We start from the raw sequence: 21,847 nt of genomic DNA, 5'->3' as shown, positions 1-21,847 counted from the left end.
AATTCTCAACTTGGATATTTAAACTGAAGTGGAAGGTTTTGAGTACATCTCTGAAATTCTTTATCTGTGTGTTGTAACTGACTTCTGGTGATGGACAACATTCAGATGTCTATAACACACTGTCTTAAATGTGTTATTAGGTTTTAGCAGTTTGGAAAATGCACGATCTGCCTGTAGCATTTGCTGGTAGAAAGAAGATAACCATGAGTGACTTCATTCATTTTTTTCAAAGATATTCCAAAATATAATTATGGTATATGTATCTGCTCTGAATAGTCTCTGAATATTTAAATATTGAGAAAATTTGATGGCAGACTAAAAGGCTTAAGAACTTGCCATAGGAATAGTTCATCAGAGGAATGAGGCTCTGACAAACAACATGCTGTCCTCTACAAATTATGTGTACTTCTTTTCTACCAAATCCGAGAGATGCATTTTCTTGTTTTTCTTGGTGCAGAGTCGAACAGAAAAGTTGTGTGAAGTTTATGATGGAGAATATAAAGGCTATTCTATTAGACAGGAAGAAGTGAAATATAAAGGCATGAAGGTGGAGAGACTGAGAAAAGCTATGATACTGACAATACCTTTTTGCAATTTCTTTTATCAGTTGGAGATTGCTTTCAGTCTCAGATAACTCCCAGAAATTAGGCAAAAACAACAGACTGTACTGCCTTTCCTAACACTGCCTAACAAAAACATTGCACACTCAGCACTACCCTTCAGCACAATTATCCATACCTTTACAACCCCACTTGGAGAAATTAATGATTACCTTCAATTATAGTACCCCTGGAGACCATTCAGAAGCTTCTGCAAAATATGGCTGCCCACTTGTCCAGTGTTGAGACCAGCATCCTACTAATTTTCAAGAGCAATTCAAGGTGATTTTAACAATCAAATAGAAAATGCTTTATATAATCCATTCCTAAATGACTATTCTTTCTTACATGGGCTGTAATGTCTGTAAATTCATAAAGTGCTTTGAAATTTTTTAATATGACTGGTGCTACCAAAAATGAAGTTAGCATTACATTATTATCAGCTGTTTAATTGAGAAAAGTGTAAAACCAATGCATTTTCTAAGTATCTGAGCAATCAGACAACAGTTAAAACCATCTTATCATTACTTATATTTACTTATGAAAAATACATACCTGAAAAGGCAAAGAATTATACTTCCTGTAGTAAGAGCAATGAGAGATACGCTGTGTCCAAGGGTATAAATTGCCTTCACCCTTACATAGAAGTTGACCTGCACAGAACAATATACATGCAGAAACCACTTACTGATATGTAAAATTGACTACGAAATGATAAATTTTTCCATTAAATAGCTCTGAAGGCTAAATAAATAGCATTATTTTCACTCTTTACTCTACAGTATGTGATAAGAATGTTGTATCTTTATTACAACATATTTTTGCAATGCAACATGTCAAGCCAATTGACCTCAGTAGAAAATTCAGCCTCAGGAACTCAAAACTTAAACACACAAGCTGGTACAATTTCAGCTGATTATCCCATGTCAATGAGGTCAAACAAAGTATCAGATTCATCAACTTCCATAAACACAATCAAACCGTGAAGAATGGGCCACAGTTTGAAAGAATGGTTTATCTCTGAAAGATAGAATCTCTCTCAGTCCTTCTGCTCTAGTGTACTTTGTAATGCATTTATATATGAGTTTAATTTTAAAGACATGTTTAACTCTCATTAATTTCCTAATGTACATGTTCAAATACCTTATTAAATTGTGACCCAAACAACCCTTTCTTTCTTTAGTAAAGTTATTTGCTAAAACTTGGAAAGGAAATTTTTCAACAGAGGAAAAGCAGACTGGAGTGCACAGTCCACTGATTGACTGCAGTTATCTGTAAATTTACCAGCTACATATTACATTAAATCCTATTCTGAATGACAACATCAAGAAAAATAATGCTAAATATTCTCAAATTAAGCTGCTGCTTCATTTATGCCTACAACAAAGTCATTAGACTGACATCATTTTCCACTCAAGCTAGATAAAATATTAAAAAAGTTTTTTACTATGTTATGAAATTAGTTTTTAATAGCACTGTAGAATGTGCTATGTGTAACATAGAATTTCAATATTTAGTGCACATGATTATATCACTCACCTTCTCAAATGATGTTTGTAAAAAGTAGCAAGGAAGCAATACTTTTAAATAAACTAAGATAGCAAAAGGAAAAGCAAATCACTTAATATATTTATTTTTATAGCATTTAGAAGGCCAAGCATAGAAGTAACTTTAGCAATCCTGATTCATGATTACATTAGCTGGACATTGACTTAACATGTATTATACAGATATGGAAAAGACTAAATGAAATGTGAAATGAAATGAAGAATCTTGCAACTGTACCATCATAGATATGGTTAAAGGGGAAAAATAAGGGAAACATAACTGCTATAGATCTTGTGTATTCATAGCAACTGTCATGCTTTTTAGGAGCTAAAAGTGGTATACGAGGTGTCACAGGAAACAGAAATCTCTTTTTTTAATTAGAAAAGTAAGCTGTGACGGCCTTTTTAACAACAGTCCTAACATTTTAATGTTTTGTTTGCTTTACATAATATTGATTTACTGCAGAGAGAAAGAAGAAAAATATGGACTTAATGAAGTTTCCAGTGCCATTAGAATGACCATAAGAAAGTTCCTCAGTTAAAATCCTGAATAAATATTGGGCGCTTTTTTTTTTTTTTTTTAAATTGGTGTCCCTGGCTGGTTAAAATGGTAAAACCTAAAGTATTACTTTATTGCTTTCTATGAGGAGTCTGCTCTATATTTGCAGAGCCCCAATGCATTCCTAGGGACTCTCTGTGGGCATAAATCATAGGCTCTAGTTCACCTAGTGTTAGGTGACTACACTGCAAATGTAAACATCTAAGGCAATGTAGGGTCTCTTCATAGCGCCTTCTAGGGAGCACTTCTTGTATCTATGTAAGCAGTCAACATGGACTTCACTGAATATATTTCTACAGACAATGAAGAGGCCCCACAGTGACTAATTCAAGTGTAGCTACCCAGAGTGTACAAATGCTTGCCCTTGGGATGCCCCCAAAAGATCCTGGTTTTCCACACGAATCCAGTGTTTGCTAAATAGGACTCTAAGTAGTCCAGTGTTTCTTGAACAATGTTTCTACAATTGTTTTCAAATACAATTCTAAAAATATTTTTTCAAAATTAACATAATTTCACATGAAATCAGTTCTGAAGAACTGCCCTTCAATTCCCTGCTAGAATGGCAGAATTATACTCTCCAGTTTGGCTCATTTTTGGACCGCTCTAAAAACTATGCCTACAGACAAGCACTGCAGACTACTCCTACGCTTCTTTAATTTGGCTTCTGTCATAGCAAAAGGAACATCAGCCAGTCTCCAGGCAATTTTCTGGGAATAGAGTGATAAACAGTTTCTCAGCAGCAATTACAACAGCCCATGGCACCAAAAACACTGCAAGTACTTTGGGGACCCTCTTTCATTCATTCAACCTGACCTGCTCTGCAAAATTAAGGAAAAAGGATGCTCCAATAAATGACTTAACAATTTGGCGGCCTTATGTCCCCATCAACAGTACTCTGGAAGAAAAGGAATTTTATTTCCTGAGCTTGTGCACATCAGGAGCTGCAAATATAGTGTAAAGCTTAGAAATGATGCACAGCAGTTCCACAATATGTTCTATTCGTTATCATCTTGTTGGCATTTGCAGACCCCATTTCTATCGAGTACATTTCTACCGAGTGTACAAATAGAAGCCTGAATGGTCTCTAAATCAAAAATTCTTAACATCCACCATGTAAATATTGCAAATTTGCAGGAGATAAATGTCATTTGCAAAAGAAGTTGCAATGGCAATAAATCTGTGCTGTTTAAACACTCAGTAAAAGATTTCTTGTTCACTTTCACAGAAGAAATTGATTGGCAGAGATACCCTTTTCATAGTAATAGTGATGTTCAACATCACATTACTGCAGAGCAGAGGCAGGGGTCTCTCCAGGTATCCTAAAGCCATGCACACAACACCTGGTAAGAGTGGACACAGGGACAACTTTACACCACTGTCATCTTCTTATCGTGGGAACTAACAAGTAGCTTAACAAATCCTGATGTTCTAAAGTAACCAATGGCCTCCTGTAATTTGTATTTATTAATAGCCTTGAAAAAGAAAGTACTTAAACCAGGACTTCTGATGTAAACTGTGTCCTGGCCCTTCACAGTGCCCAGTAGAAATGACTTCTTCCCTCCTATTCAGGTTTTTCATTGTGCTAGAAAATCTTAATGGAGCTGTAAGGTCCGTTTCGGCTGCTGAGCAGCCAAAGTGTGCTATGAGATCTGCTCCAAAGACAGGTTTGCCTAAGGAGCAGAAATAACTCTGAGACAAGCAGTGTGCGAGAGTGACACATGCCAACTCATGCATTTGCTGTTAAACAGATGACTAAACTGACCCAACTGTATACTTTACTGTAAGTAACATGGTGTTGTGGTTTAACCCCAGCCAGCAACTAAGCACCACGCAGCCGCTCACTCACTCCCCCCCCATCCCACTGGGATGGGGGGGGGGGAATCATGGGAAAAAAGTAAAACCTGTGGGTTGAGGTAAGAACGGTTTAGTAGAACAGAAGGAAGAAACTAATAATGGTAATAACAACAATAATAAAATGACAATAAAAATAATAAAAGGATTGGAATATACAAAACAAGTGATGCACAATGCAATTGCTCACCACTTGCCGACCACTGCCCAGTTAGTTCCCCACCAGCAATCTGCTGTCCCCAGCCAACTCTCCCCCAGTTTATACACTGGGCATGACGTCACATGTTATGGAATACCCCTTTGGCCAGTTTGGGTCAGCTGTCCTGGCTGTGTCCCCTCCCAACTTCTTGTGCCCCTCCAGCCTTCTTGCTGGCTGGGCATGAGAAGCTGAAAAATCCTGACTTACTATAAACACTGCTTAGCAACAACTGAAAACATCAGTGTGTTATCAAGATTATTCTCATACTAAATCCAAAACATAACACTATACGAGCTGCTAGAAAGAAAATTAACTCTATCCCAGCTGAAACCAGGACACATGGTCTTTATACTCCAGACTTAAGATTAGTTCCCTCTGGCTGGATATTAAACTTCTTCCCATTACCTCCTTGCTTCATTCAAAAACTCTCTTGTGCTGACTCTCTCACTGCTGACATTTGGGCTAGGCCTTTGTCCTGGTTTTGGCTGGGATAGAGTTGCTTTTATTCCCAGCAGCTCGTAGGATGCTGGTTTGGATTTGTGACCAAAACAGTGTTGATGATAACACACTGATGTTTTAGCTATTGCTGAGCAGCGCTTACCCAGAGCCAAGGCCTTTTCTGCTTCTCACCCCACCCCACCAGCGAGGAGGCTGGGGGGGGGCACAAGGAGTTGGGAGGGGACACAGCTGGGACAGCTGACCCCCACTGACCCAAGGGATACCCCAGACCATATAACATCATGCTCAGCACATAAAGCTGGGGGAAGAAGAAGGAAGGAGGGACATTCGCAGTGATGGCGCTTGTCTTCCCAAGTCACCGTTAGGTGTGATGGAGCCCTGCTTTCCTGGAGATGGCTGAACACCTGCCTACCCATGGGAAGTGGTGAATGAATTCCTTGTTTTGCTTTGCTTGTGTGCGCAGCTTTTGCTTTACCTAGTAAACTGTCTTTATCTGAATCCAGGAGTTTTCTCACTTTTACCCTTCCGATTCCCTTCCCCATCCCACTGTGGGGGAGTGAGCAAGCATCTGTGTGGGGCTGAGCTGCCTGTCAGGGTTAACCCACAACAGCCTTGAACCCTTTTCTGGCAGATCTTTTAAAGAACTCTGCACACACAGGACACACAGGAATTACAAGGAAGCTGACAGTACTAGAAACATTGTTATTTTGATGCAGGGATCCTTAAAAATATTTGAATTAATAAAATACATTTAGCTTACAATAAAGATATTAACAATTTTGATTATACAATTCTGTTGCTAGTGACTACTTATCCCGTATTTACATGAGAGAGCAAAGAGTCCGGCAACTACAAGAAGCAATTGCAAATTGCACGTTTCCTTGCAACAATAGAAAGTAGGTATTCTTGAACATGTTTGACATTTTTGAGAACTCATCACTCGAGTCCTTGGCTTCTACGTGACACTAAAGATAACATTAGTTTTAGATTGGATATTAGGAATAATTTCTTTACTGAAAGGGTTGTCAGGCATTGAAACAGGCTGCCCAGGGAAGTGGTGGTGTCACCATCCCTGGAGGTGTTTAAAAAATGCGTAGACAAGGCACTTCAGGACGTGGTTTATTGGGCATGGTTGACGGTTGGACTCGACGATCTTAAAGGTCTTATCCAACCTAAACGATTCTATGATTCTATGATTCTCAAAAATGAGTCATAACATCCTTTACTATTAATTCACCCAAAGGTTTTTTGTATCTACTGCAGGGAGGGGATTTCAAAGACTGTACTATGGGTATATGTCCTTATTGTTCTGAGTGACTAATCCAAGCTGTACAACATACATAAATGTAAACATACTACATGTCTTACTATCATATATAATGATTCAGTTAAGCTGTATCAGCACCTTTGCATTTAATGTCTTAAATGTCTTAAATCACAGTCAGTCAACAGTCTGCATTCTGCTCGTCAGTATAGAATACCTCAACTCATTGATACTCATTGCCTCCTTTCAAATACATAAAGGAAAACCAAATAGAGAATCAGACATCACCTTTTGGTTAACATAAGTTCCACTGCAATAATGCACAAACTGTACCTACTTGCCTAAATGTAGTCATATAGTGCTACTTGAGATACCCTGGGGTATCTAAGACATCTGCATGGCAGATGTGACAAAGGACCTCTTTGCTAGAATGGCAGTGGCAAGTCAAATGGCACTAGATACCTATGTTTACGCAATCACATGAAGCCCTGTTTCCACACACTGGTGATTAGACACTTACATCTCAAGTAAATATCTAACTTTAGGAATTTTGACTTGCAAGTTGAATTTCAGCCTTCCGGGTTTTAAATATGTGGTAAGTATGTGAATGTAAACAACTCGGAAGAATTTGGTGTGGTTGACTGTTGGCACAGACATGACCGAGAGACCCTATAAATCTCTTCCAGCACCTGCTCTGATGTTCTGAACACAGCCAAGTCAGTGCCCACCAGATAAGAAAACCTGAAGGATAAGGTGAAAGGTTTCACATTTGGCTTCTACTCTGAATGGGTAAGAACAAATCCCTTGTCTTCTGATGCAATTATTTGCAATTCAACAAGTTTGCTGCTTATAAAACAGTCACCACTTGTGTTGTAATTCTTTCACCTATGTATTGTATTTTTATGATGTTAATAATCCTTTAAAGGGCCCAAGCATACCAGATCTAAAGAGAGATTATAAATTCTCCTTAATTTTTGTCTTGCCTTGGAAGTTTTGTTTAGGAAATACGTAAATTGTTTGGTGCCAAATATATCAAATTTATATCTGTTTATGTTTAGTCTGCATTGCCTTTGCTCACTTTTTCCGTATTTTTGCCCATCTTCATTTCAGAATGAATTGCACTCCTCCTTTCTTTTCCTCCCCTCATTCCTGTCCTAGGCAGAGCACCTATTATACTTTTATAAATTAAGAACACAGAATCAACCAATTTACAGATTCTAACAATCCATGGTCACTATAGTCTTTAGATGGCATGCACTAAGATGTTTATAGGAACAATTCTGGACCAGAAGTCATTACTGGGAAATTGCAGTCAGACCAATGTTCCCATGGGAAAGCCTTGATTCTGCTTATACGTTCTGCATTGCTTCATGTCAAGAACAATTTGAGCTCAATATATCTTTTACTTCCCCTTTTCTTGGAATCCATTACACTGATTAACAACACTGAAATTTATCTGATTTATGTAATTCAAATGAGTATTTTTTCCTTTTTTTGTGGGATAATTTTTTTGGAGATCTCTACAAAGTTGATTTTAGGATAAGCAATTTTGCCTTCCTGTAAATGCCTTCCAGGCCCAGGAGTGCAGAGTTCCTGTTTACTTCCTCAAAACAAGTTAGAATAAAGTGCAGCACAGTACAGTAAAGAAACAGACTCACTAATAGCCACTGAATTTTGCAAGGATGAGTCCATCTGAGCTAGGTATCAAGATTCTGTTTATAACCAATGAATAGAAGTAGCAGAATACTATTCATGTCATCCTAAGACAGGCATCTAAAATAATTTAGAAGGATAGTGAAGTAAAAACACCTACTTTTTCTTCATTAAATACAAACAGAACCTAGAGACACTAGTGCAGATGCAGATGACAGATGTCTAAAGTTAGACAACACGACTGTCACAGGAGTTTCTCCACTGATTTGGTCAGCTTTCCATCAGGCAGTAAAAGCATTAAAAAACTTTGGGGTTTATGTCCATTAAGATTTTTTCCTTTATTCTTTTTTTCCGTCTTGTTTTGAAGGCCAACATATGAAGTCCAGTATTTGTTTTTGCTTTTATTTGTAATTTTTCCAGCTGAGGTCCAACTCTCATGGAATTTCTGATGCAAGCCTGTTTTCTCAGTAATAATATAATGAAGAAAAAATGTAGTATATTCTTTCAAAACCTTTCAAATAACTACTGGTGACTAGGTGAAATGAATAAGGTAAGACTCATTTAGCTTAATACATGTTAACAGTGTGATATCATCTTTCTAAAAGGTAGGCAACTCAACAGATCATTGTCCCCTGAGAGAGGGAGAGTCAATGGAAGAGAACAGACCCTTCTACACTATGATTCATGTGCTTCACTGCACTTGTAGCAATTCAAAGAAATTAGGATGGTATGATTTCCATCCAGGCTTCAAAGACCTCATCTCCTTTGACTGTAGAGAAGGTATAGGCTGGCTGGATTAAATGCAGATGAGCACATCATGCAATCTAGTCAGATGAAATTCATTTGAGTTGTAATTCTAGTCACACAAAGTACATTTTTTCTGCTTACTGTTCAAAAATCTCAGTTTTGTGATGTGTCTGTACATTAGCAGCCGTCATATTATTAGTGGTAACTGTACACGGTCCTAGTGATACCAGTGTGTAACATAAAAAGCATGTACCTCAAAGTTACTAAAGACTAATGAAAAAGAACCCAGTAGTGTTTGGTACAGAGAAATTACAGTGAAGTGAGGGAGGAGGCATTTCTGAAGGGAAATTTACTGAAAGGTCAGGTGTCAGAAGCTACTGATTAAGCTATGCTTTAAATCTGTTTTCCCACAGAAATATATAAAAATTCTGGATTTTCATGTTGTGTTGCACCATTCTCACAATAGACAGGGGCTTTAATATATATGTACAGCTATGTATGCACGCAGATGATGTGTACTTTATAACTCAGAAATTAAGGTAATTCAAGTAAACCTAATTTAAATAAAATGAAATACAATGTTCATTAATTCAGCTTACTTCGAAACCACATAGTTAAACTGATTAAAGTTTTTGGGTGGCCAGAGTTTGAGACTTAGTCTTTTTAATTCATTTCTTCTGTTGTAATTTACAATTGTACAAAGCAAAACACCAGTTAAAAGGAGCTGTCATTCTCACTGGATCTAAAATGAGCACAGAGCACATCATGAGCACAGCTCCAATTCTAGCTGCAGTAAACTGCAGATGTTATTTTTGTTCAAAATATCCTGTGCATTTCTCTTAAAGGATATCTTGCAGAAGACAAGACTGCAGAATGATTTTATAGTATGTTAAAGAAAACCAAGGTGTCCATTTCAAATTTGTTGTTTCTTAATAGCACCCCTACCTTGCATTTGTTTGAGGAAAAGTTTCGATAAAACATTGAGAGTTAAAAGCCCTTCTCTAATACATTTCTTATGTTACAATCAATGTCTTAGAGCTATGTCTCCTCTTAATACCTCACCATATAACCTGCCTTTTTTTGACTTGTGCCCTCTACTTCCTGAGACATGAATCTAAACTCAAATAGGTAGAGGGAAAAAGAACCATATCATTGAAAGTTATTTTTTGACTAACAGCCTCCTTCCCTATGAATAAAATACTACCTGCTGTTTTTACCAATAAAGTATACTGCACAAAGTTCTTGACTGATCTGTCTGTAATAATGCCTCCACAGTGTCCTAGAGAGTTTATATCTATTTCATAACCCCTTGGTGCTCATGGTTAAGTGGACAAATTGTTCCTTTTGGGTCTGCTCTTGACTGGCCTGGTTAGCTTATGATCTGACCTGTCAATTTGCACAGGCATCAAATAAACAGACAAAAGGAATACCATATGAAAAAAAAAAAAAGAAGGATGTTCTTTTAAAAAATTGTTCATAAACATTCAAAGAGAAGGACAGCAGCTTAAATGGATTTGAAGGCAGTCTCAGAATTCAACACAAATTTATCTAACAGCATTTCTGAGATTATTTTTATGTCTAAGAAGTGAATTTCCAAAGTCAGTAGTAAAAGCATCTGCTAAAGGGAATGGTGAATGGTCCAGAAATCCCCTGAAGGCAATAAAGGATTCCCACTAGAGACATCCTTTACTCCAGTTCTCTCATGCTTCAGATATTATCAACTTGCAACTGAGATGACCTCAGTCCTTAGAAAGCATCTAATGGCCAATTCTATAGCACTGGCAAGAAATACAGGAGCCATTATATTTACATTTTCCCAAGAGTCATGCCCTCTGTCTATAAAGCCATGTGTCACCTCTTGAAGCAAATGGAACTACACCAGCTATATTCACTATGTTCGTAGCATTGAAAGTTGAAAGGTCCTTCACCTTGTCAATTTTTGAAGGCATCATAAAACCCCATTATTCAAGTTGGGAGCTGGAGTGTTGTCCAATAACTCCAGCTGTGTACGTAGATGCATAAATTGGATTAAACAGCATAAACATACTGAAATTGATGCCATCTATAAACAAAACTTGCATGGCAGGTGTTGATATTACAGAATTGAAAATACTACTTTAAATATTTTTCAGCCATTAGACTACATAATAAGAGAGTGTTTTGTACTTTGGCATAAAGGAAGTAGTTGTGGTTCAAACAGCATTGGGTTGGCTGAAACACGCCCAACAAAAAATTGGACTTGTTTCATTTTTTTATCATTCCGTACCATCTTGAAAAATCTGTCTAGATTTGATTTCAGAAAAACTCCACTGACTGAATCTTTTGAAATTGGACCTGTCTTACTTGTATCTGATTTCAGAATTCTTAAATGAAGGAAAAGAAGGTGGAACCCTACATAAACTTTCTAACAATGCCACAGTGATGTAACTGTGCCTTTAATTTAGCCTCTAGCTATGTACTCTGTGCTTGACAGTAATTGTCAGGCAGGCTGCATGTAAAATGACTCCTGTCACTTCTACCCACTAGGGAGAATAGAAGAGGTTGTCTTCCTCCAGAAAAAACACATTATTTAAAATAATGTGTCTGGCATTCTGTACACACGCGTGACCCCTACAACAAACAGTCTGACTAAAATCAAAACAAGAATCCTGTGTACTTTTAGTCCAGCACAATAGCTGTGTCAGCAGGACTGCATCTATCTGCTGGCCATTCTTTTGCCAAATGGACGAACATAAAATAGCTACATGGAGGTCTAAGTCAGCACTGAAGCTAAGCAGCCAAGAGTACTTTGACATTACCTTATACTGACCATGGTCATTTGGCTCAAACTTAGTACAAGCAAATACACAATTGAAATTATTTTATCATACGACAAAGATTTTTAATTATTCTCTATTCTACACTTGAAATTGTGGCTAATGAACATATTTCATTCTTCCAGACCATTTTACTGGTCTAGTATTATAATGGTCAGCAATCTGAAATGTTTTAAAATTTTCTACTAATCAAAAATTAACCCTGCTGCTCAAACTATTGCAAAATTAAGTAAACACTACTACATTTTGAATCCGATACATCAACAATTATAGTTATTTAAAATCAGGTGTTATGATTTTCAAAAACAAGCAAAAATTTTAGATGATTAGCATGAAGCACTTTATCAGACTCAGCATCAAAGAGGATGCAATCATACTGCCACTTAAATTTCCTGTATAAGCGTAAATAGAAGTGTCTTAATTTGCCTGTAAGACCTCTATAACGCCTAGTGACTCAACAAAAAAATTTTCAAATGGTGTTCTGAAATTATATGTTTATTAAATATACACGACCCCCATAAAGACAAAGAATTAAATTCTGCATCGTGTTGTGGTAGTTGAAAACCAGGAAATTACTTTAGATTAATATTAACTCAGTTATAGCTATTAAATATTTGTCACTACTCTATATTTTACATAGTACCATTTAGAAACAAACTCTTTATATTGTATTGCTGCAAAAGAAACAGGCAAAGCAATACCAAATCTGATAGCACATAAAAGTCAATGTCTTTTATATATGATGGACATATCTTATTTCTTATTTACTATTCTGTTTGAACCATAATTAGCCAGGTCTCGATTAAACTTCAGCTTTAACCTCTGAACTTAATAAAAAATTTGCAAGATTGGCAGGAGTAAAATGAGTGCAAAGAAGGTATGGATTGACCAAAACAGAATTTAAACCTAAATTATACTTATATTTTTAAAAGATTTTAACACACAATGAATATCAAAACCCCTTTAGTTTTTGTATTCAAAGCATAAACTGATTTGAGTCATGCATATGAAATTGAAATGCCATTATGAAATGGAAATGACATGAGATTTTTTGCAAGTCTAACAAAAATTGTACTTTTGCAACAGTAGTAACAGCAGCTGGCCTCTGCAAAATATTCTGAGCAATTATCTGAGCTATACTGATTCCAAAACTGAAATCCAACAATTTACTCTTAAAGTTTTAGGAAAATATTCAAATTACAACCACTAAACTAAACTCAATAGGTGGTCAGGCACAGCAAAAATCAGTGGCTTATGATTTTCAGAACAGTTTTATGGAAACATTTACAGAATCTGTAACTGCTTTCCAGACTATAAAGATCTAATCCTAAGGTGTTTCCTCTTTTTTTGTGGCTACCTAATCTTAACAGGTTTTAAAAGGGTATGAAAAACCACACATATAAAAATAAATTGGATTAGTACAAGTTTGGGTAATCAGTGTTATTTTCAATATACTTTTTTATAAAATCTATTCTTATGCACACTTGTGTTTTGTTTTCTTAGAACAGACACCTTTTTCTGCTAATGCTTCCGTTAAAGTTAGTTTCATGTTATTTTTACTAAGTTCAGGAGACAGAAGTCTTCTATTTATCTACAGAATAGACAGCACAGAAGCTTCCTAGGCAAAGTTGACAGTTACCCAGTGGATCCTGCAACCTCAGCCTTGGTTTGGAAGGACCTCTAGGGGTTAGAGGGTAATTCAGTGCTGAAGGACAAAATGCTCTGAAGAAATTTTAGGGCTTGATTCTTTGTCCGAAGTAGTTTTGCTATTGACCAGAAGTCACCCTTAACAAAAAAGAAAAACCCACACCTGTTTATTCATTTAACCCTTACTAAAGTATTTACGATCATTATCATCTCAAGTGACTCTTCATTTTGTTTATTATGTGGGCTAGTATATTCCTGTAATACTGTATGTAAGAAGAGTCTAGTATTCACAGATATGATTACTTACAACTATATTAAAATTTGTGGTTTTACATTTTCATGATACAGGGGTCAGAGTACATTACATAATATCCAAATATGCATACTAGAAGAACATATCAGAAAACCTTAAACTGTACAAAAAACATAAAATCAGAACTGGGCCTAGCAAGTAAGTTCAGTGCTTTAGAAACACTGAAACAAGCAAATGCAAATAAAAGTGGAATAAAGAACCCTAGTTCTTTCCTTTTGTGAAGTTAACTTAAACAACACAGTAGCCATTTCTAAAATCTTGTAGTACTTACTCAGAAGAGAATAAATATAAACTGAGATAAAGAGATGGATTACATGTTGTGGACAATTTACTTTTTTTGTTATCAGTCACTCCTACACATTTTTAAATGGTGCAGAGAAAAACAGAATTTACTAAAAATATTGGAATTCCTCACGGTACTTAATAATCTTTATACAAGTAATTAATGGTATCCCTTTTCTGACATGTTTCTCCTTCAATTCACCATAAATCTAAACATCACCCAAAAAAGATGAGACCAGCATTGCCTTAAGTATCCTTAATAATAGTAGCATCATTAATTTTGTCAGTAAGAGTACCTTCTTAGTGAAAGTTCCCTAACCATACTGGGAGAGATGACAACTTTATAAATGCACAAACCTCCATATTTTCCTGTGTAAACGTGTACCAGCCTATGTGTATCCATGAATGTGAACATTCTCACTGCGTACTGATGTTCTGCAGTGCCTTTGGACAGTCTGCAATTAATAAATTAAATTCCCACTGTGCTCTGCGAGAGACAATATAGGCTTATATTCAGGCCTAGTCCTTCTCACTTGAAGTCAATGGAAGAAGATTTTGTATTTATTTTAAGGAATACTGGTCTCTTAATCACATCTCATGAAAAGAGTAATGAAAAATGCAGAATGTAATGTAAATAAATATAGCATGACTTACAGGCACACAGAAAAAGCATTGGTACATGGCTGCCCTGCATCACATTTTGTTGAGAGGGAAGGATTCAATTTAGACTCAATACAAACAATCCATTAGTCCAGTGCAATGATCCACTTCACAGACAGCAGTAATGCATCTGTTTTCTAAAGGTAGCTACAGACATTCAAGGCAGTGTTTGTGTCAGTCCTGGCCCCGCTGCCTTGACGTCACTTGTCTTGGGTAGTGTATCTGTATTGTGTAGTGGGGAGCTGTCCTAGTTTCAGCTGGGATAGAGTTAACTGTCTTCCTAGTAGCTGGTACAGTGCTATGTTTTGGGTTCAGTATGAGAAGAATGTTGATAACACCGATGTTTTCAGTTGCTGCTAGTAGTGTTTAGACTAATGTCAAGGATTTTTCAGCTTCTCATGCCCAGCCAGCGAGAAAGCTGGAGGGGCACAAGAAGTTGGCACAGGACACAGCCAGGGCAGCTGACCCAAACTGGCCAACGGGGTATTCCATACCATGGGACGTCACGTCTAGTATAGGAACTGGGAAGTGGGGGCCGGGAATCGGCACTCGGGGACTAGCTGGGTGCCTGTCGGTGGGTGGTGAGCAATTGCACTGCGCATCATTTGTACATTCCAATCCTTTCATTATTGCTGTTGTCATTTTATTAGTGTTATCATTATCATTATTCATTTCTTCTTTTCTGTTCTATTAAACTGTTCTTATCTCAACCCGTCGGTTTTGCTTCTTTTTCCCGATTTTCTCCCCCATCCCACTGGGTGGGGGGGGAGTGAGTGAGCGGCTGCGTGGTGCTTAGTTGCTGGCTGGGGTTAAACCACGACAGGAGCACACCCAGTATGTTATCTCTGACAGCAGCCTAAGCGTGAATGCTTCAGGAAACTGGCCAAATAGGGGAATACTTCTTCCATAGGTGATGCTTCTACATATGCACAAGCTGCAACAGTATCACCACATTTAATAGCCCTGAGGATCTTCCTCTCAATTAATTCATCTTTGTATGACCCTATGCATTCAAATCACATAGCCTGTAACTTGTATATATTGGGGGTTTTGTGTGATCTAATAAATCTCAGGCCAATTCACACTAAGATTAGACAAAGCTGTATTAACTGACCCAGTTATTATTTTAAATAAAGTGGACACATTTCATTCCTTTACATTCACCAGACATCTTGCCGTATATTAATAATGATGACAGAGAGTTTAATACCCTCTGAAGACAGGTAGGACATGTCTCTCGTTTGTTCAGCCTAGATAGAAGATGTCAAAATATGTCAAGGAAAGGTTGCAGTGAGGCTTGGTTTGGGTTAACACACCTTGATGTGTGTTTCTAGCATGGTCAAATCAAGCTATTCATTTTGCCATTGTGCTGCCATGAGCTCAACAGAAATATAAAAGGAAAAAAAAAAAAAGAGACGCTTACATGAATGACTGAGATGAACCTAAACCTTGATCTTTAAGGTTAGCAGTAACTAGTTTACTTATAGGAAAGAGACTGGAATTATATAATAAAGGTTTAGATCTACAATTTGATGTGATAACAACATACAGATAAGTCTGTTCAGAGACTGTCATACTTGTCAAATTGGTCCCCTATAAATACAGGCAGAAGCACTAAAGAATACTAACAGAAGATCTAAGTGAAATAAAACATTCAATTTGAGGGTGCTGTATCAGGAACTTACAGTTAATTTCAAAATGTTAAGCAAATAATTTCTTTTTATAGAACCTGCTAATATACCATTTGACATGGAATAAAAATTGAACATTTTAACTCTGAGTAAAATCAATGAAAACTGTAGAAACAGACAAGTTCTTTCAGCAGAGAAATAATAGATGACATGCTTGTGGTATTTTTAAATAAGTTTTCTCATTTCAGTGCATTTTTAGCATAAAAATTTCGTACCTACTAATAAAGTGCCTGTTCAGTATTTGCTCACCAATCTCTATCATTTAAACCTTCTCTAGAATGTTCAAAACTGCCCCAAAGAGATGCATAGCTGGAGAGATATGTATGTCTGTGTGTATGCATATTTATCTCTCTAAATAAATATAAAATGTGTATAGAAATAAGTCCCCTTTAAAGTAAAGATACAAGTTCTTATCCTAAAAGACAGCAAAAAAACAGGAATAAATACTTAACTGGATCTATAATGGAAACTCATTCAGCAGTGAAGATGCAGGCACCAAACCGACACCAAAGACAGTTTCTACCTAATCCTTTAACATTGTCTTCAGAGAAAGCATACAGATGAAAACTTAAGACGTACTGTAAGAAAAGTATTTTGCCACCTTTCCAAAAGTATGATCTCCTTAGTTTCTGTAACTTTGAGGGCAATACATCATCCACAAAGCATATTGTTGCATGACATTTTTGTGTTCAAAATATTTTGTATCCAATTACTTAGGATTTCATTTTTAGCTCTTTTTGTTGAAATTCTAGGTCAAATAAAAATGAACTATACTGATTTATGTTAAGATTTTTCGTTTTGAGGTGCTATCATTGAGCACTAAGATCCAAATTCAAAAAAACATCTTCTGTGTAACACTTGGCTGATGCAGAACCTCAAATGCCTCCTGAAATCTCACAACTGCATGATAATTACATTTTTTATACTGTCTCCCATGAAGAGATGGATTTAAACATATGCTTTCCTGTTTCCCTTTTCAGATTTTATTCTGATAATTTTTGTCCTTTCTTTAACTACAAAAAATTTAATATTTGCATAGGAACAGCTTATCTTCTGACAAGCCAACACTATTGTATCCATTTTTTGACTTGCCAACTTTAAGGTTAGAAAAGAATTACTGTCTTGTCCCATTGAAATAATCAGTTTATGATCTTCAGGCAAAGAATATTCTCTGAGCAATGACACTGGTACTTAAGAAAAAAGGACAGGGCCCTCAGGCCATGCTGCTTGAAATGCAATCAATTCTTGAATTTCCTCTTTCCCTCCCTGCAACATGCTATGCATTTATGCCATATACTATGTTAGATATCTACGATATTCTACCTATTGTACTTTTGTTAATATTTTTTTCAGTATGTGCTTTCCACAGCTCTATTCTGATTTTTATCCTCACTGGTTTATTATTTTTCTTTTCCAGGCTTTCGTAAATGTTGCTACTACTTCCTATTTCCAGTTTCTCTTTGTTCATTCCTGCAAGTACAATCAACTTGCAATTCATTCTCCTCCTTCAAATTACTAATAAGTATGTCAAATAAGAACTGTTTTTCTATTATATTAGTTCATCTGCTAATTAAGTATTTCTCACGACTTGAAATGTTATCTTTTGTTAATTTGAATTTTTAAGTCTTGACCCATTTTCACTCCACATGACAATATCTGGGTTGAATGACAGTGTCTTAAAATGGCTGTTGCAGCAGTAATGTGTGTGCATTCCCAAGCTGTCAGATGATACCGATGTTTTAGAACGTGTCTTCAGAAAAGTTGGGAAAACAACATATTCTATCCATTTTCTTTATTATCTATTTTCAACTACAGTAATGGCTGGGCTTTTAAATACAGAAAGAGATAGCAAGAACTGCATGTCTTAGCTAGAATGCCAGCACATCTCTGCAAACCAGACAGAACAGGTCTGCTAGAGCTATTCCACACATACTAAAATCCAGAAAAAAACAACCAGCCAAGTATCTTTATTCATGAGAGGACTTCATCTGTTCATGATAACAAGAGTTTTACTGACACTATGAGCTCATGCTTGTTAACAAAATCTTGCTCTGTTAGCCTCAGCAGGAAAACAGACAGAGAATAGGTAAAACGTGATAGAAGAAGTACTTCTCTCAACAAAAAGAACAAGAAAGAGTATCTGCAAAGTGAACAAATTTATTTTTCCATTTATAGTGTATTTAAGATATCTTGATAGCTTTCCAAACCACTTCTAATTGCTAACGCAATTTAAAGTCCAATATAAATCTGCAATAATTCCAATGACCTAAATTCATTCTAATTTACTTAAACACATACCAGCAATCAAGTGGTGCATGTATTATTAACAGATTATTACAGTATTACGATTTGTTATAACAGAAACTTCTAGAAATAATACAGTGTAAAACATACTGTGCACAAGCCAAGTAACGCTGCAATATTAGAAATACAGATGCATTACTGCAATTGCCAACTGTTTATAGCCTTGAGTTTCAAACATTTATGATTTTATCTTATATGACATTTGCAATCCAAGCATATGGCAATCAATGCTACCAAAAATTACTACAGATTTTCATTAATTATGATAGAGTAAAATGGGAACTATTAGAGGCAGAATATGTCTGATGACTGTATTGAACACCAGCATCGAAAAAGTATTTTCTATGCAGTATTATTTCTATTCAGAAAAAGTATTTTTCCTACCTTATAATCATCTTCATAGTCATTATATCCACAAGTACTTAAGATGTCAGGAAAAATATCTGACCATCCATTACTTGTACAATTTTTGCTAATATTTCCTGTAAAGCAAAATTTGAGAGTTTAAATTAGAAAGATTCAAAAGTCTCCTCATCAATGAATCTTTAGACAACCTAACTTCGTCATTCTCTGTTAATATCCTATATTTCCTAGCAGTCTTGTTAAAGCAACCCAGCCATTTTCTTTCATGTGCTCTTCAATCATATTACTTGGGCTTTTACTCTTGCTCTGAGTTGCCTTTGCACTAGAGAAAAACAAAAGTAATTCCAAGCGGTGATGGCAGGCTTCTGCTTTGGTATAACAGCTATTTCTGTTACATCTGCAAAAGCCTGAAATATTTTGCTCTTTTATCCAAAGTAGTTTGGGGGCACTCTTTCAGCTCCCTCTAGAAAGGGGATAATTTGTAGGTAAAGTAATTTGGTAGAAAAGTAACTTAAGTGAGAGTTGTTCTAACCTCCTATTTAAGCTTTTCTGAGAAGGCAATACCAAATGATCTACTGAAGAGTTATAAAAGCTCTTTGATATTATGGTGATGAATTACTGCTACAGCAAATGTTGGTAGAGTTGGTAATGCACTTGAAAGGCCAAATTATGTGATAGTTTGAAGAACAAGGAAATAAATATGCATGCTGAATCTCACTCTTTGAATCAATCACTGAAAAAATGTAGTCCAAGGAATGTGCAGGAGATGTGCAAGTACGGTTGGAAAGGAATTTTGAACATCTATTAATTTCAGAAAGGATTTTTTCGTTGGAACTGAGAGTAGTTGTTGACTCTTTTCCCAGATGAAGCCACGCAGATGAGATGCAGGCAACTCATGATTCTACTCCTTAATCTAATTAATATGAACTAATGTTCATACAGTATGGAACACCTTCAATAGGAGAAAACTGAAGAGTCTGATGTCAGAATAAGGAATAGTCATTAAAATTATTATAACTTACTCTTACAATGTTAAATCATAAGCAACTTCCTCTCACCCTTCTTACAGCAATTTTTATATCCACGATACTTGAAATCTCTAATAGCATACTGCTTTGCTTTGTAGTACTCTTTAACTGACTTAAAGATGCCTGTTTTTCACCACAGAAGAACAAATTTATGTGTCACAGATCAACTTTGGCCAAGAATAACCAAACATGTTTACATACACTCCAAACTAAAGCTTTTGTGATTTTTATCTTGCTCATTGGTTACTAGAATTTCTTCTTTGTATAAAGTCTTCAGAGGAAAGTTGTAAATATCCTACAAATGGTTGACCAACCAACAACCAAATCTTTCTAGCTTATAACAAGGCCTTGACCTCAAACCACAGTGTCTCCTCAAACAACAGGACCACTTCTGCCATTTGGCATAGACATGGCATATTTTAAAGAAAACGTAACCTATTTATACACTCTGAAGAGTCTTCACTTTAAAAGTACATCAAGATTCTCTGACTAGGCAGAGCAGAGGAATGTATTAACAGAACCACAAATTACGTCAAAGCCAATTTTGCAATAAAAAGACTCCATGTACTCAGGATGCTGAAGTATTTTCTACTATAAATACTGTAAGGCCTTCTAACTTAAAGACAGTTAGGCAATTTTCTATGGCAGACATTTTTTATTTCTACACTGTCGTTCCATGCAATTAAATATTTCAGATGGCAACCTCATTTAAAACCTGTAACTTGACACATACATTTGAATAAAAAATTAACAGAGTAACTTTCTGATACTCATATACTTACATCATCATGTACAATACAGAAAAAAAATTATAGGATAATATGATTGCTTTTACAGTAAAAAGTCACTTAATATAAAGTTACTAACATTCAACAGAGAATTAATTATGTGGTATGCTTAAACTATAACCTTGACCATCACAGAAGAAATTAGGAGCCAGTCCTCCAAAAGTTGTAAAGATGAGAAGAGTACTTTTTAAAATTCACAAATTAAATTAAGAAATCCTTTAAAGAATTAATGGTATTTAAAAGTGTACTTGTGACTTGGAATACTTCCATGAAAAATAAGGTAGTCCAGATCATCTTGTAGTAGAATTTTAATTCATCTTAAACCCTGACAAAACTAAAACATACATCTCTCAAACCTGGTTAAATAAAAAGAGTTAGATTTCTTGTTTAAAGACATTTTTATAATTTCCTGCCATAAGAATCAAGTAAATTTGAAATGTGCTGTGTATGAATTAAATAAACTATATATTGCTGAGCATAATCACATTATAAAGGTGCTGAGATAGTTAGATCTTAATTGAATCAACCATGCAAGTTGTCTGCAAATTATAGAAAGACAAGATTTTAAAAATCCTCTTAATTAAACAGGTACCTCTAAACAACCACCTTGATAGTTCCACAAGCAAGAGGTAAATGGGTAGCTATGAAAAAAGCTGTATACGTGAAAAATATAGCAAACTATAAAAAGGAATTGATCTTTCAGTCTTGATGACGCCATGCCCAAGTGAGATAGACTTGTAATGCATTATGAAGGTTTCAGACTTATATATTTATTGCAGTTGGTTTATAGGAAAATTAAAATGTTATTGTAATATAAGACACTGACAGTTGTTAAATATCAAGCACCCAAACTCCACAGAGAGCGTGCATGCTCTAGCTTTTGGTAAATAGAAGCAGTGTGATTTAATTCAGATTTTGAATTTTTGATACTTATTAGTTTGCCTTGTCTCATGACAACACCTTAATATTTTTGTTTGAGTCATTTGAATACTTTTATAGATTTCACAAGATTTAGTGAACATTACACATACCTTCCCCTTTATAAACTGTTTAGACTATCCATGATAAACTAATCAA

At 35.9% G+C, this 21,847-nt stretch overlaps 1 protein-coding gene across 2 annotated transcripts in view; it reads right to left on the bottom strand.

Annotated features, from left to right (window-relative positions):
• VIPR2 (vasoactive intestinal peptide receptor 2) overlaps positions 1 to 21,847 on the bottom strand; it is a 66,091-nt gene that overhangs the window by 25,797 nt on the left and 18,447 nt on the right. For both annotated transcript variants that reach the window (XM_041122605.1, XM_030009037.2), the window contains exons 4-5: positions 18,976 to 19,073; positions 1,155 to 1,252 (exon numbers count right to left, since the gene is read on the bottom strand). In XM_041122605.1, the coding sequence (XP_040978539.1) occupies positions 1,155 to 1,252; positions 18,976 to 19,073 (196 nt within the window). The remainder of the gene's footprint in view (positions 1 to 1,154; positions 1,253 to 18,975; positions 19,074 to 21,847) is intronic.

This window comes from Aquila chrysaetos, chromosome 3, assembly GCF_900496995.4.
Source record: "Aquila chrysaetos chrysaetos chromosome 3, bAquChr1.4, whole genome shotgun sequence".
In the NCBI taxonomy this organism is placed as follows: Eukaryota; Metazoa; Chordata; class Aves; order Accipitriformes; family Accipitridae; genus Aquila; species Aquila chrysaetos.
Note: the sequence above shows the minus strand (reverse complement) of the source record. Positions and strands in the feature narration are given on the sequence as shown.